Below are 16635 nucleotides of genomic sequence, written 5' to 3' on the forward strand. Positions count from 1 at the left end.
AGGTAAAACACGGGAGAATTATGCATCTGCACCGAACTAAAATTAGAAAAGCTGCCATATGGCTCTGTGAAGCCAGCAGCACGTTCTTATTCATTAGGAAGCATTCTGCTAACATAAAAACACAAGGCCTTCCTGTGCTCTCCAAATGTGTTTATCTTTTCAACATTAATGCACGATATATCATCAGGCTGCTGAAATCTCCTGCAGTGCATATTAAAAAAGCACAGCTGCACTTTTTCTCAGCACGTTTATTCACTGTGAGCAATCTAAGAGCGCAGCTTTGCCCATCTCCCCGACACACAGCCCTCTTGTTAGCACGGCTCGGCTCCCCTTCGGTTGGAAAGGGCTGCGCGCCCACCCACCCGCTCAGCCCAGCCCAGGCCAGCAGCATCCCACACCTCCCCATGCCCCGCTCCACTCATCACACCCACATGGTTTACCTTCATATTTATTACTGCTGGTGGAAGCACACTTAAATGGTAGATGACCCCAGGGCTTAAGCTAAAAGCCCTCAGAAAGCTGTAAGCTCAATTACTCGCTCAGGAGTAATAGCACTTACAACACCGCAATTTCTTCTTTGCAGTGTTTTCAACTTCTAATTGGCACAGCTGCTCTCCGTCCCACACATACCTGCCCCACCTTCCCACTGGAAAGAAGCATCAGTAAGACACTAGCTCTATGAAAAGCTTTGCATTCTCACAAAAACATCAAATATAGGTAAACTTTCATGGAGCTTTTCAAGCTTTGAGTGATGTCTGCTCTTAGAAAATTCAGTAACAGTAGCCAGTGTATAAAATTTTCATGGGCACTGAAAGTAAAACAAGGACTGAAAAACCATGATGGATTTAGGAATAGCAACAACTAAAATTAATACTAGTTTCATTTCTCTTAATAATTTTGACATTTCTCCATCATTCTTTTTTTTGTACAAGTCAGCATTTTTGTCACCCAATACAACTTCTGTAAGAAGTACTGCCTCAGAAATAATTGCCCCAGCTCAGTTAAACTGGAACAAGGACAAAAATCATGAAATTCAACTCACCAAGAATAATATTTAACTGCTGGACAGAAAGAAGCCTAGTATCTCTGTATGTGTTTTTTTGCTAAATACTTTAATACGCATTTTACTACCTTTTCCTTGGTTTCTTCTCTTCCCCCTTCTCGTTTTGCCTGTCTTTTCTGTTGCCACATCTACGAGCTCTTTTTTCTCTCATTATTACAAAACACAGTGGTCCACTTTTTGCAAGTGAGGAAGAAGACAGGCGGCAGCAGTGGATGTGCCCCCTCCTACCTCCCCTCGCCCCAGGAGCCTGTCAGGTCCAAGCCCCATGAGCTGGGGTATCGCAGTGCCACGCTCCCGGCACACGGCTCCATTCAGAGCACTGAGGCCGAGTCCCACGCTCTATAAATAGACTTAAATACAAAACAACACCGCAAGTAAAATAATTTCCCTGCTGAGATTATTTCTAGTATTTGTATTTCTCAGTAAAGACACAGAAGTACAACTGTCATCCCACCATTTAAGTGAAATCTAAACTAAGACTAAAAGGAACCCTGGATCCAGAAACTATTTCTCACCCCATGCCTCATTTTAAACTGTGAGGATAGGTCAAACTACCACATTGTGAGTAGAAAGTTGTTCTTCATTAAGATCTCTTGAACATGGAATTAAGCTTCTATCACAACCTTCACCTGTTGACCCCCTGGACATGCTGCAACACTGACCTTTTCCACTAAGTTTTCAAAAACATGGAAAGTAGTTTTACTCCTGCAGAATTTTTAGACCGGTCTTAGCTTATTAAAATATTTGAGTACGTTCAACATATGCTTTTATATAAAATGAAAGGGTGTGCTTAACTTGCAAACTGATAAATCAAATGTGTCTGCATGTATATATTCCTGGTTTTAAGCTATATCATTTCTCTTTTCTCCAAAAAGACCACTAACACTATCTTTCCAGTGTATACTGACTGGCTAGAGAAAGAGCATAAATAAATTAGTCATCAAAGGTGCTGGCTGCCCAGGAGACTTCCCTATCAAAAGGCCAAAATCCAGGATGGTGCTGAGAATTTATAATTTTCAGTGGTTTAAAATTCTTTGTTAAATGCTGGGGTTTGGGATTTTTTTGTTTGTTTGTTTGTTTGTTTTTTCATTTACACTTCCTAGGAACGTGTAGTAACCAGTATAATCTCAAATCTCTGACTGGTTGTGGTGTAATTTAGAATATTTTATAAGTCCCTAAAATACAGTACTTAGACAACAAAGGAGTACACATTGTAGATCAAGTACATTGGCTATCAGTGCCTTACCCCAAAATACCCTCAATTTAATCAGTCACTTATTATCTATTCTGGAATCAGATAAGCAGATTCAAATATATGTAGCTGTATATATGAACACATATCCAGGAAACAGTTTTGCCTCTGTTAGTATTTAGATGACTTCAAAACACTCAGGTGTACATGGTAACAAACGCCATGCATCCATCAGCATTGACTTAAAATCTGTTACATTAATATGGCTGACTGTCAAAAGAAAGAGCCAATCTAACTGATCTCTGCACTGAAATATTAGATACAAATATTTGGCATCACTCAGTTTAACAAAGTAATTATTTTCTTTGGTATGTACTGAATTAGGACAGAAAATTTTACTGTATTTTTTGGCATTTACAATTTTCTAAGTGTTAGATATTTACTTAATGAGTAACCTCATCTTGTTTTGATAATTCATCTCTAAAAACAACATTAATATGAATTTCTAAATGGTGGGAGCCTGACGTTCTTTAACATTTTGGCTGAGCTGATGTTTTCCAAGACAAGAAATATGGCAGGATCTGATAATTTTGTTCAAAACAGGGCTCCATCACTGTCTCAGAAATAATATATTGCTTTCACAAAAGTTAACAGCTCTCCAGTTGGTTCTTTACCGCGTAAAAACACGGGCAAGATTTTGAAAATAAAGATACAACAGTTAACACGCTTTAGACTAGAACTGCAGATGCAATTGCCAAGCTAATTAAACTTATAGGTTTCCAAAACTTAGGCCAAAATAACATACTGCAAAGGAATATTAATCTAGCCAGACTCCACTTCTTGAAGCCTCACTCTTATGTACTCAACCAACTGTTAAAAGGAAACAGATGACTCCTTTTCTTCGAATGCCACATCGCCATGATTACAAAGTATCTTCTTTATTTTAGGATGCTGATGATAAATCTTTGTGACACACCAGATCATTCACAACAACAGGCAAAGATCTTTTTGCTTTTATGAATTGCCATCGACGACTGCAAAAGTTTTCAAGAGACCTAATATGGCACACCAAAAAGAAATATGATGGATCATGGGCTCCCTATGAGCCCATGAGAGAAAGTTTCCATAATAAAGTGTAGGCCAAAATGGAGCACAGATAACTGAAGACAGCTAAGGAAGAACAGAAACAAGTTTAATTTAATGTGTCCATGCTAACATGGATAACAGGGCTCCTACTGCTTCTAATAGTCCAGATTATAGTATATAAATCTTTTATGAAAAAGCTCTAAATCATTAAGGACAAGTAAAGTTTTCTTCCTATAATAGCCCAGTGTTCAGAAATAGAAGCTGGGGCCCCTCTTCTTGCTTGTCTAACCCACCATCACAGGCCTCAGTAAAACATCTAAATCAATTTAGAAACAGAAATGTTCCTCTTACTGCAAGGAAAGCAGAAGGAAAAACAAAAGCTTCCTAAAAGAACTTGTTTACTTCTGCATGTTAGTTACTTAAAGGAATTTTTTAACCCAAATCCTTTACGAAACTGTGTTTAAGATTCATTTCATATATTTCAAGAGTGCCTACATTACTTGAGGCACATTATGAATACAGCATGGCTGTTGGAAAGATGGCAATGACTATTAACATGTATTGTTTAAGATAGTCTCTAAAATTAAAAGATCTTTTTTCATTACCCTAGAAGAGTTTGGCTTATCTCATTGCTAAGATTTACATCCAGACAAAGTAACTTTTAATCTCAATTACATTAATTTGTTCTGTCATATTTTAAAATGCCTGATAATAGGACTGATAGGTACAAATGGGCTCCCTTCAATAGACTGAACCATACTTACAACTTAATTAATTAGGTGTTATCGTTTCTTGTTCTCTATTTCAGAGTCCTGAAGTAGGGATCAGCACCTAGTCTTAAATAAATCAGTATAATCCATAAACAGAAAAATAATTAAACACAAACAGTACTGCTTTCTCTGTTTTCTCAGTGAGCTTTATAAGTTCTCCTCTGAGAAGAAACTTTGACCTGCTTTAAAAACAGCTCCCTTAACCACGGGCGACTAGCAGCTTGCTGGAAAGGATGCTCCATGTCGTGGCGGTGGGTGCTGCTATAGCCAGCTCTGTAGCCCTGCTGCTCCTCGCCAGTCCCACGGTCCTGACACAGCGCAGGCTGGGAGTGAGGTGGCCCCATTTGGCAATCGTCTCATTGAGTATGCTGAACAAATGTGGCTTTAGCCAGTAAATGTTGAAAATTAAGGTCTAACTCCAGTCATGTCCCTCCTTGGCACGAAGGCTGGTAACGCAGGTCTGCAGCCAAGTCCATGCATCGGATCGGAAGTGATAATCCAGAACCTTTTTCTCCAGTCTGCAATTTACTTACTCACTTGCAAAAAGGAACATGGATGCCTGCTCCTCACTTCACCCATTAGAGCATCAACAGGTGAGACCTTTTAAATAATAGTAGTTATTTCCACAGGATTATGGGTCCACCTCAGCCTAGATATTTAAGGATACAGGGTTTTGAGCTAAGTATCAAAATTCTAAGCCATTTGTAGATCTGGGCCAAAGTCCTTATTTAAAAAAAAAACCAAGAAAAACAAACAAACAAACAAAACAACAAAGGAAACAAAACCCCCACCTTTGGAAAGGGTTTAAGCTGTTGAGATAAAGGATATATGCTCCTTGTCTGAGCTTCACAGAAAGAAAGAATGACAACGCCCACAACCATCACAGAGCTCAGGGAAAGGAAGAGTATTCTTACACAGTAACTCACAATGACCCTGAGAAAACCAATATCCTCCCTCAGTTATATTTAATAAAGGTTTTATGGACTGGCTTCTCTGCCTGTATCACTGATACAAAAACACAACCAAAAAAAAAGCTTACTTGGCATCTTTACACTTTAGATTGCCAACTGCAAACACATAATTATATTTTGAGCATTAAGTACAATGGCCTGACAAGCTGTATTATAATGTCTAGTTAAAATCAGCATCTCTAGCAGTTAGACAGATGGTGGCTCAACTTCCAAGCTTAATGGTAATCACAAAAATCCTTGATATCGATCAGTGTAACACTCAACAATTTATTAGTGAGTTTTGTCACATTCCCTAAAACGATTTAATGATTTCTTACTGCAGCACTAAGAGAAAAAATAGTATCAGAGAGACAACAGTGAATGGAATAAAACTGTCACAGCTACAGTGATGCTGGTCCCAAAACTATGGCTAAAGCTGCACTGAAGGCAAGAGAGAGCGTAGCTGGGGAAGAAGTGGAAAACAAAACGCAGGACAATTACTAAAAAGGAGAGAAAAGAAATCAACAAAGGCTGAAATACAAAGAAAATCCATTCTACATAAAATATCACTTTCGACAGCTACTGACAGGGAGTATTGCATTCAGAAAAGTCAAGGGGGATATTAAGAAATAACTGAAGATAGAAAAATAAACTCATACATTCAAATATTTCCTCCAAGCTAAGGAGATAAAACATTTTGTAGAAAAGAAGGAAGACAGGAAGAAATTTATGTTATTGGCACAAAATACCTTGATATTTTTCTACCCAACACCAAAACAAACAAACCAAGAAAAATCTAAATGAGGGTCCCTCTGAGTTTTCCAATCTATGTTTAGAATTTACAACCTTGACACCTCTTCCTCCTCTTTTTTTTCCATTTCCAAGCAAATCAATTGTTATATTTAAGCACACTTCCTCTTCAGTGTTGAACATAGGCCCAGACCTCATTTGACATCGAATAACCTGTCTCTGGAAGACATCTCCCTCAGAAGGATCATGGGAACTGCAGGTTGTTCCAATTCTTTCTAGGAAATTGTGCCTCAGAAGAAAAAATACCAGTAAAAGGCTAGTGCTCTTCATGCTCACACATCTCAAGACGGCAAGGGATGACTCTAACTGTCTAGCCAGGTCTCTGTAACGCATCCCAAAATGTTTCACCAAGTGACTCCTGCATCATGCCAAGAACCTCCACTGAATTACAATATATATTTTGAAGGACATTCAAATCTGTTTGGGAGGGCTGATAGAACCTGCCAATTTCTTCACTAAGTTGCTTGAAATTTCAATTAACTTTCCACTAAGAATCTGCACCTTATGTGTTGGATCGTGTGACGTTACGTGATTGGATTGTGTCACCTTACGTGAGCTGGATTTGGCCACGGATTCCAGGTGTTAGGCCATACCCTGCCTTTGCCTGTTAGAGAGTCCTCTGTGGCAGGCACACTGCGTAGCTCCGTTTCGCTTTGCATGGGTAAGCGAAGCAAGGTTTGCAGGGACATGCCTTTCTGATTCAAGATGAATACAGCCTCAGTGACCAGAGATACCACGCTGCTGCTTCTCCCACAGGGGCATGTGGATACTGTTTTGGATAACATGGCAATATCTGGAGCATCTCCAGTTATGGAGTATCTACTTGGCAAGTTTTCTACTTTAGCAGAACTTAAATTTATGTACTTTTCTGTCTCCATCTTCTGACTTTGCTCTGATCTTGTGCGAGCTCAAGAAGAGCGGTTTGCTTTCAGAGCGAAGAGGGAGTGTAAGTGTGTAGTACACACACAGGAGTACCCATTGTCTTGTAAAATACACACAGATGTGCCAACACACTTTAATGATGAAAGGAAACAGAAAGCATATGTCTTGGCTCTCTAACCATCTGTCTGAGGACATTCACTAGGAGCTCAACAGCGTACACGACAGAGCAAGTAACTGATCATTTACCACGTCATCCTTCAAACTTCAGTCTATGTTTTTTTCCTCAGTTGCACACTGCGGGTTTTCATAAAAAGCTTAAGTAGTAATTGTTTTTCATCTCCTCAGTCATTTCACATTCAAGGACCCCTATTTCTAACTAACTGTGCAGTTGTCCATATGTAGAATCTTTTACAGAAATAACAAAAATGACTTAGAACAGATGCAATTATCTCGGTTCTAGTTTGAACACAGAGGAGCCTTTGATCAATACCTCTTTAATGTGCTGTGAATCCACAGGTTTTCAGGATTCAAACATGGTATGAAAGGCATTGCACCCTATTGTGAGTAAATATTATATTATCACTTTTCAAGCTGCAGTCTTTAAAAAGAAAAGATAAAAGCTGTGTAACAAAAGCTAGGTGCCTTATAATAGATGATCTTATTTTGAGTGAAGTATCATCACCACTCTCAGTAAATTAATTTGCTGTTCCATAAATTAAGCTCCACAGAGACAGTCAAGGTAACATGAAGTCTCCTTCTTCGTTTACTTGCTGTACATGCTGCTGAGATTAGTATGTTGCATTCACTAATCTAAAGCACACAACAAGCCCTGGTGTTCTGCAGTCAGCACCTTTTACACTGCATACCTTCCAGCAATAAGAGACTACAAACACAAACATTAAGACTTGAATCAGCAGCCCCCAGTTCTTGTTTAGCACCTAAACTCAGTCTTTCTCCTTTAGCACCTAAACTCAGTATTTATTATTGACCAGATACCTCTGAAGACAGAGCAGCTGGTGAGAAACACTAGACTCAAGAGCTTAGTTCATATTGTGCAGAGCTGGATGTCGGCCTATATTTCTGTATTTTATTTTTTTCCCAAATTTAAAATGCTAAATGCATTTATGATATTTACAGTTCATAAGAGATTACATTATAAACTGCGAAAGAAAACCTGCTAAGTTTTGAAGTTTAAAGTTCTCAGTGACAGTTTAAATGCAGCCTGAGAACAATACACTATCTGCAAGGAGGTAGCCTTCAAAATCCTAAATTTCATCTCCATCTTTCTTATACAAGACATTTTTACTACACTCCCAGAAGTAAAAAATACATAGACCATTCTATGATCGTTAAAGTAACAAAACCAAAACTTTAATGAAAATATTCCTACAAAGAGGGAACACTTGAGACATATCCCCCAAAGCATGTTAAATATAGGAGAAGCAGCTCAATCCTTTATAGCATTCCCCAACATTGGTATTATAGACCTCTTAGATTGCAACCATCTTTGCAGCTACAGAACATAAAACCATGCTCCACTAGTTTGGTCATTTAGAAGTTATGAAAGAAAACAAAAAAAAAGATCAAAGAAAAGCAAAATACAAGTAGGATGCAAAACAAACAAGCAAGTTTTCCTGGAACACCTGCCAATAATTACTATTTCTACCTGAAAAAGACCACTATCTTAACAGTTAGAAGTGAATATTTAGTTTGTCTTCAACTTTGAACCACAACTTGGAGTCAAAGCTTAGATTTCTGGTCTAAAACTTCAAGCAAATTATCTCTAGAAGTGAAGTCATCCATCATTGACAAAGTTGAAGGCCACGCACAAGAGACATGTCTTGTTAAGTGACAGTCATCACCCGACACCCTGCAATGCCCAAAAGTGCCAAGACAGTGGTGGGTGTTAACCCACGGTTCAGTCATTGCTGGTACGCTTGGACCTGTGTTGGAGGGAGCCCCACCAAGGACCCGTGGGGAGATAGATCTGTCCTCCCAGTCAAATCAAAAATACTGCTCAGGCTCACCACACAACCACACAAATGCTACTGCCAGGGTAAGGGAGGGAATGGAAACTCCTGGCCAGGAGGAGGGCAGGGATGGTGGAACCAGGGCTTTCAACAGCTGCCTCATTTCCCACACGTTAGTCTGCAGCCTGCACATCAACATCTTTAGGACCACTCTGTTATTGCTCTTAGTCAAAATAAAGAAAAACAAAATTGACCTAAATCTCCTAATCAGATGATGAGTAAACAGTCTCATTAACTTTGGGGAACAAGGCTATATTTATCCTAAAACATCAGATAGGACTTCAACCATGATTAGGAAGCAAAAAACAACAACAATCCACTAAATCCTATTAAGTGCATAGATTTTACACTGGTTTCACAATTTTGATTACCAGTTTGATGACTATTTTTGTCTGTTTTCTTGAAGCAAGAGAATTATAGAATCACAGACTGGTTTGGGTTGGAAGGGAGCTTTAAAGATCATTTAGTCCACCCCCCCCACCATGGGCAGGGACATCTTTCACTAGGTCAGGTTGCTCAAAACCCCGTCCAACCCGACCTTGAACACTTCGAATGATGGGGCATCCACAACTTCCCTGGGCAACCTGTTTCAGTGTCTCACCACCTTCGCTGTAAAAAAATTTCTTCCTTACGTCCAATTTAAATCTACCCTCTTTCAGTTTAAAACCATTGCCCCTTGTCCTGTCACTCCAGGCCTCAGTAAAAAGTCTCTGTCTTTCTTATAAGCCCCCTTTATATATTGAAAGGCCACAGTAAGGTCCCCCCAGAGCCTTCTCCTCTCCAGGCTGAACAATCCCAACTCTCTCAATAGTTTGAGCCCAGTGTGGACACAAGCATATGTCATAAAGGCGTCTTCAGCTACTCCTCTCGTAAGTCATATCAATTAAAGTGTAACACTGCTTCCACAGAAAACTACTAGTATAGTTAAAGTGCCATAACTTTTGTGTAGATAAGGCCTAAGCCAACTAGTCTGCATGATACGCAACTCCAGTAAAATAAGCAAACCCCAGGAAATTTCCCACTTGATGGGTCTGCTGGCCAATGACTACTTTTCATCAGAGCCAGGAAAGAAACTGATGGTCTGCGGTACCTAAAACCAGCCTAAATTCTTCAGTGAATCAGTAGTTCTCTGCAGGCATGCAAGCAGTAAAGTCAACATAACTGGATATTTAGCCAAAACGCTTTACAATGTACAGAGGAAGATCAAAGCCATTTTCAGTGCATCACTCTCAGCTGTAGGTAGAGGAGACAGCAAAGCAAATTCAGTAATAGATTTTTTGGTAAATGTTCTGCATAAATTGCTTGACTTCACAAATTCCTCTGACACTTAATTCAGTCTTAAAATCCCATCAGGCTGAAAGTACATCACATATAAATAATAATAACCATGCAGAACTCCTTCAAAAAAAGGATTCAAAAATTGGCATCAATTTTAAATCTTCTGCCATCTCAAATATGATTAACATAAAAAAAAAATTACAGTAAAGTTGCCCAACTGAAATATTTGCAAGACAAAAAACAACAAAAAAGCCTCAAGTCTGCATATGCTCTCTTGTCTTAATACCCTGATTTGGTAAGATATTTATGCACATAACTTTAAACCTTTAAGTAGTTCCACTGACTTAACAGGGATTACTCATCTGCTTAAAGTTAGGCAGTTGCTTAAATACCTTGTAAAATATGAATCTAAATTCAGATCTGATAAATTCAAGGTAACAGCAGCCAAAGTAACATCTCATTACAGCTTTAAGACCATGCTGTTTTCCTTTAGCAAGCGATTTTACTTGCACACTGGCACTGGAGGCAACAATAGACTATCTGCTGGAGGGGCCCTGTGATTACAAAGTAGTACTGCTACGGGGAAGCAAAAACTGGTTTTGCTATCAAATGTGAAGCCAGAAAAAGAAGATATATATGATTAACAACAAGCCTTCTTTTTTAATTCATTCAGGGTCCATAGCTCTTGCATGTCTCTCTTCACCAAGTACTTCTTCTCCCAGCGTTGTTTGGCTTTCACATGGTGATTCATCCTGTGCAAGGTCTGTCTTGTAAGGCTATTCTGAAAACAAGATCTGACAACTCAAAAGTGTTCATGAACAGCTAGGCTGATAATCGCCACCCTGATATCCCTTGCCTGTACTACTGAAAAGCTGATCTACAGAACACAAAACCTCTTTAGAAACTGGTAACACATGAAAGCTGAACTCTGCAGGAAAATGGAACTGAGACATAAAATCGCATTTGGGATACTTTGGCACAGTAGGTTATATCCCACTGTATGTGAATCTAAATAAGACAGGTGGATGCCACCCTAAAAAAAGGCTACAGAAACCAGAAAGACATGGAGTGTAGAAGGAGAAAAATAAGAGATGCAGACCTGGAGCTTAATAAAAGGTACTCGGGGAACTTGAGGAAAAACAAACAAACAAACAAAAAACAAAACAAAACAAACAAACAACAAAAAACAATCCACATCTTGTACTTGATGTCAGGACACATTCTTCAGCACTCCTACTGAAGGGGTCAGAGGAGACTGCTTAGCTAGAGAAACTGCTCTAGTTTAAGCTCTAGAGGCTTAAGGTGATCTTCAATATTCTCTGCACCTACTGCATTGCTGATATCCAAAGAGGGTAAAGGCACAACTAGATAATGAAGAAAAGGAGGTTACACAGCCTGAACCAGGAGATGTTCAAGCAGTGAAATGTAACAAATAGTCCCTGCTTTAAAATGTGAGCTATTTACTTGCTGAGACTGAGGTTAGCATGATGGAAAAAAAGAGCTTTAAACTAAGGGCAAAGGTTTAATTTTTATATCCTGCTTAATACCTAGAAGGCAGAAAAATCAGCTAAAGGGGGACAGAGCAACCAAAAACAATAATGAGAAAGAAAAATGCTAACATAATGAGAGGAGTCAGGCAGATGACTCAAGATTCAAGGAAAAGGACTGCTGTAGGTATGAAATCAAATGAGATTGATGTGAAACAGTTCAACTGATTGTAAACTAAGGAGGAAAAGAATCCAGACTCCTTTTACTTGCTGTCAGAATTTTGTTGTCTTCAGATATGAGAAAACATTTTCAGCAGTACTTACACAACTGAAATGAATCTGTCTTAAGTGCTGAAGTTGTTTCTTAAAAATAAGGTAGGATCCTAAAATCAATCGGACCCTATTTTACTAAATATATTTCTTAAGTACAATCAAATGGCTTTATAGCTTCTTGGCTGTGTGGCATATAAAGGAACATTTATCCCCAGTGGTCTTTACACTTGCCTAAAACAAGCTTTTTTAATTAAGCGTGTGCAAATCGGAACTTACTGTGCTTGTACACATCTGTGTACATTATGAACACATCTGCAACATATATGACTATTACTCAAAGTAACTTAACATAGACTGCAAATAACAGGAGAGCTTACACTTTCATGACCATGTAACACAACCATAAACCTACCATTTCATCACTTTTATGCTATAAATAAAAAACTGAATGAATTTTTTCCAAGTGCTTGAAATACAAGTCTCAAATCCCCAGTAGAAACATCCACTTAAGATTTACATGAATACAACTTCTGTTTCATCTCTATGCTAAAATCACAATTTTTCATCTCCTCTGGACATCCACAAATCTCTATCCAATCACTGTAAGATAATATGGTAAAAGCCCTCAGTAGAAAATTAAGCTTTTGTAAAGAAACTTGTCTTCATTTTCCCAAGTACTAAAAACATTTCAAAACCCAGATTAAAACTACACGCAATCGTTACATCTTCCAAATATCTTTAATTCTTCTAATTAATTCACTTGCACACATATATTTATAACTTGCTTTCAAATTGTAATAAACCGAATTTCTAACATACCACAACTGAAGAATCATTGAAGTATATACTGTGAGAAATGAGATAAAGATAACAGATATAGTGTTGCAAATATATATTTGCATATAAAATAGATCAGGAAAACATTATACTAAATTATATATTATTACTACAGCAAAAAATCTATTACTTTTTTAGCTACCAGCCCAGCAAGCTTGACATGGGAAATGAATATCAATCTGTATTTCTTCCTTCCTCATTTTCATTCCTAGAACCTAGAATAAAGTCTCCTTGTCAAATCTCAGTAGCAGCTATAAAACTTGTTGCTTTCAGTGGCTTTACGAGGTATTTATAACTGACTGCGCTTTTGTAAGTAATTAGACCTTAGTGTGCAATTCTGTTTATAGATGAAGAAGAAAATTTGTGAAGAATTTTTAGTATTTATTTCAAAAATCCAACCTCTTTACTAAAACTTCTAAATAATAGAACTGTAAAATAAGTTTTCATAAATTTAATCTAATCTGTCGTTGAAGAAATGCAGAGCAGACCCACTGTGCAAAAAACTGAGCCATCTTAATTTGTCCGTGTTAGTGTATAATCACTTGGGAATTTCAGGACATTCATTTTAGTTTTCTCCTACAGGTATTTAGTGTAACACTAAAAATCAACAAGACATCTTAACAGTAAGAAAATATGATTTTTTAACCTGAGTCTCATGGCACATTATGCAAGTATAGTATTATTTTCATGACTCTGTTTTAGAAATAGATATTGTTAAGATAATGCAAGTGTTTCATCACTGTAAAGGTCTTCTAACACATCTTGGCAGTGGAAAAGCAATCAGAATGATTTGGAACAACCTAAAAGTTAATGCATTTAAATGATGACTATATATAAGCGCAGGATTCCCAATGTGAGGTGATAAACTACCTAAAAAACATGAGACAGCAATAGTAATAGCCTCATTAGGTCTTCAATCTGTTTGCCTTGCTTAGGTCAGGTTTTTTGTGGCGCTCAACAGAAGTATAGGTGTTCTGTACTGTCCGTGCAGTTTGAATGTTTACTATATGTGAGTGGTATTTGTTAATGAAATGCCTGTTCCAAAACCATGTTGCGTTTCAGAATATACTGTCATTTGAATTTTTTATTAAAAGGAAAAGCCTTTTAAATTTCCTGTAACAACAAAGAGATGTAGCTTCTATGTAGAAATTGGTATCAAACTTTTTAATTAGTTTAAAGGAATAATTTCAAATATTCTCATCTTTGTTTCTATGCCCTGAGACCCTATTAATGACCACTTTGAAGGCCTCAGTGTTTTGCAATGCCCCTTAGAGAGGTTTAAAGTTTAGTCCGTACCAGCTATGAGTTTTATGTAAAGACCCAAACAGTTATCAGACAGTCTAATTGTTCTCAGCTGAAGAACCTTGTGCAACAAATCAACATCATAAAGAGTAATTTAGTATCTGTATTGCTCAAGGGTTGCAACTACTTCTACTTGTTGAAATAAAAAGTATTCATTGCATTTTAGTCTGTCTTTAGAATTGTATTTTCAATTGTTTTTGCAATAAAACTTCATGAGCTTAGAAAATGAAGTGCATGTTCAGCTCTGGTACAATTCTGGCCCATGATGACTTAAATAATTTACATGTAACCTGGTCTGACGAGCGTGAACATTTCATAACAATATGAAAACTGTTTTTATTATATTGGTCCTGAACATCAAAACTCTGGATTTGCTGAAGTTGCCATTAGTTAGAGCCAGATTTTCAGACAAGATGTTGTAGAACTGCTGAGAGATAACCAAGTGGACTAACAGATTTTTCTCTGTGCACCCACTTCCCAGGAAAACAGAATTTTTTTGTCCTTATCCCTTCTCAGGTAAGGATAAGGAGAATGTGCCTCTTGGTGACAGCAAAACAAAAATCCAAAACTGAAAGTGAGAATAGGAAGAAGAAAAGAAAATAAGAAAAAAAAAAAAAAATCTCAAAAGCCAGCAAGGTGCAAAACGATGATGAACACTGTGCCAGGTTAAGAGGTATAATTCTAACATGGGGCACGGCAACTTCACTAGAATATCCATTTTAAAAATTATGCAACCTAGTAGCAATGAGAAGAGAACAAGCTGAGAAATAGGAACATTTACAAAGATTAATCAATTAGATCTACTTCGGAGGCAGCTGACACATGATTTGACACTTCCCACTTTCCATTTAGCTTGGAATAGGCTAATGTCTGAAACTACAGCTCTGCTTACCTACTTGTTTTAGAAAGAAATCTGTATCTAAATTATGCAACACGTAATCCCCACTTTTATAACTTCACACATACATACAGTATGGAAAAGGAAGCATTGTTTTCCCACAGAAATCACAGAATACCGAAAAAGTGAAAGATGTTAATTAAAGTGTTTGAAAACCAAAGGAATTGCTCTAAACATAGTTTTATAAAGAGATTGCAATATTCTAAATTAGAAGAAAAATTATATGCACCTACTTTAAGAATGTGAATCTGGCCCAAACACCTGCACTGCTATTCACGCCTGCCCAGATAAGACCTGCGCCACAAAACCCACTTCCAAAAATTTAAAGTTTCTGAAAGATTTTTTTTTCTTTAAATAGGAAATATATCAAAAGAAAAGAAATACAAAACTAATCTTCTAGACAAAGAACAGGAAGTAAACTGTCACGTTCTCTGGTTTACAGTTATAACAGGACCCTATCTAGAGATTAGAATAGTTTCAAATCTATTGTAGTTGAGGATATGATGTCATCATTTAAGGGACGCAGATAATTTAGTCCACAATATCTATTCATACCAACAAAAGAAAGCAAAAGGGGGGATGCAGAATATTTTCATACCCCACTCTCCTGGATTTTCTTATTTTACGGATTCATCATCCATGTAAGAGTACCTAAGTAGTCTTTTTACTTTTCCCCCAAAGCCATCTGCTAGTTTAACTTTTGTAAAAGCACAACTGATTTCAGTTCCATTAGATGCACACATCAGACTGACCGATGTTCTCTCTCTCTGCAATTTCTGAATTTTCTGTGAAGCTTATTTTTAAAATACTGAATATGATACTTAACACATACCTTTCACATGACGTTACAGCATTTTTCATTACTGATTAATGAAAAACCTGGGAATTTGCTACAGAAAAGCTGAAGAGACTATCGGGTTTGCAAAAAAAAAAAAAAGTAATAATCAACACAGAAAATATTCCAAGTCAATTAATTAGTCTCCTTACCTTGTTCTTTTATCTGACGAATTTGCTTCACAGTTTCTTTCAAGATTGCACATTTGTCAGGTTTAAAGTTAAAGTTGTCAATATCATTAAAATTTGCAAAAATCAGCTCTGCAAGTTCTTCTATGTATTTATTCTCTTGCTCACGATTGCGTTTCTCAGTGCTTCTTTTAGGACTGAAAGAGGAGTTTATAAAAATGTCGTATTTAATGTCAGTTTGCTTGCCTTCTGGCCAGCTCAAAGATTATTTCAAATGGTTTGAGTTTACAAAACCAGAGAGAACTGCCCTCTCTCACTACAAAAAATATAACTTACAAGTTTCTCAAGCAGAAAGATTTCCTCTGGAACAAGGAAAGGAGCATTAAAAAAAGACATCACTTATTTTTTCCCAGCAGTCATGGTTTTGTTTCAAAAGAGGTTTAGGATTTGAAATGCAAAACAGAGGATTAATTGGGGGGGTGGGATTTGAACATTTACAGGTATCTCTCCACATGGCATTGAGAATCCAAGGAGAATCATATAGTGACAGTGTATAAGAAAATAAAACAGCTTTAAAAGTTAAACCAAACAATCCATGCTCCCTGCCTCCTGGTGAAATTACAACAGACAGTCGTAAGAAAAAATGCTGAATGAGCAGTTATGCTTTAAAAATTTTTCATGTTGGTAATGCAAATGCTATAAAACTGAAAAATATTTTTCAAGTCCCTGATTATGACGTACAAGAGACGTGGTAAAAAATCTTAGATTGCCAGATGAGTGACTGAAGACTCCTTGCAGTGATTAGCCAAAAAAG

General features: G+C 37.4%; 1 protein-coding gene across 6 annotated transcripts in view; it reads right to left on the reverse strand.

The window, feature by feature from the left end:
• The window catches only part of NCOA2 (nuclear receptor coactivator 2), a 197534-nt gene that overhangs the window by 62580 nt on the left and 118319 nt on the right, over nucleotides 1-16635 (reverse strand). For all 6 annotated transcript variants that reach the window (XM_075494787.1, XM_075494790.1, XM_075494786.1 and 3 more), the window contains one exon: nucleotides 15846-16018. In XM_075494787.1, coding sequence (XP_075350902.1) covers nucleotides 15846-16018 — 173 coding nt within the window. The remainder of the gene's footprint in view (nucleotides 1-15845; nucleotides 16019-16635) is intronic.

The sequence above is a fragment of the Mycteria americana genome, chromosome 2 (assembly GCF_035582795.1).
Source record: "Mycteria americana isolate JAX WOST 10 ecotype Jacksonville Zoo and Gardens chromosome 2, USCA_MyAme_1.0, whole genome shotgun sequence".
In the NCBI taxonomy this organism is placed as follows: Eukaryota; Metazoa; Chordata; class Aves; order Ciconiiformes; family Ciconiidae; genus Mycteria; species Mycteria americana.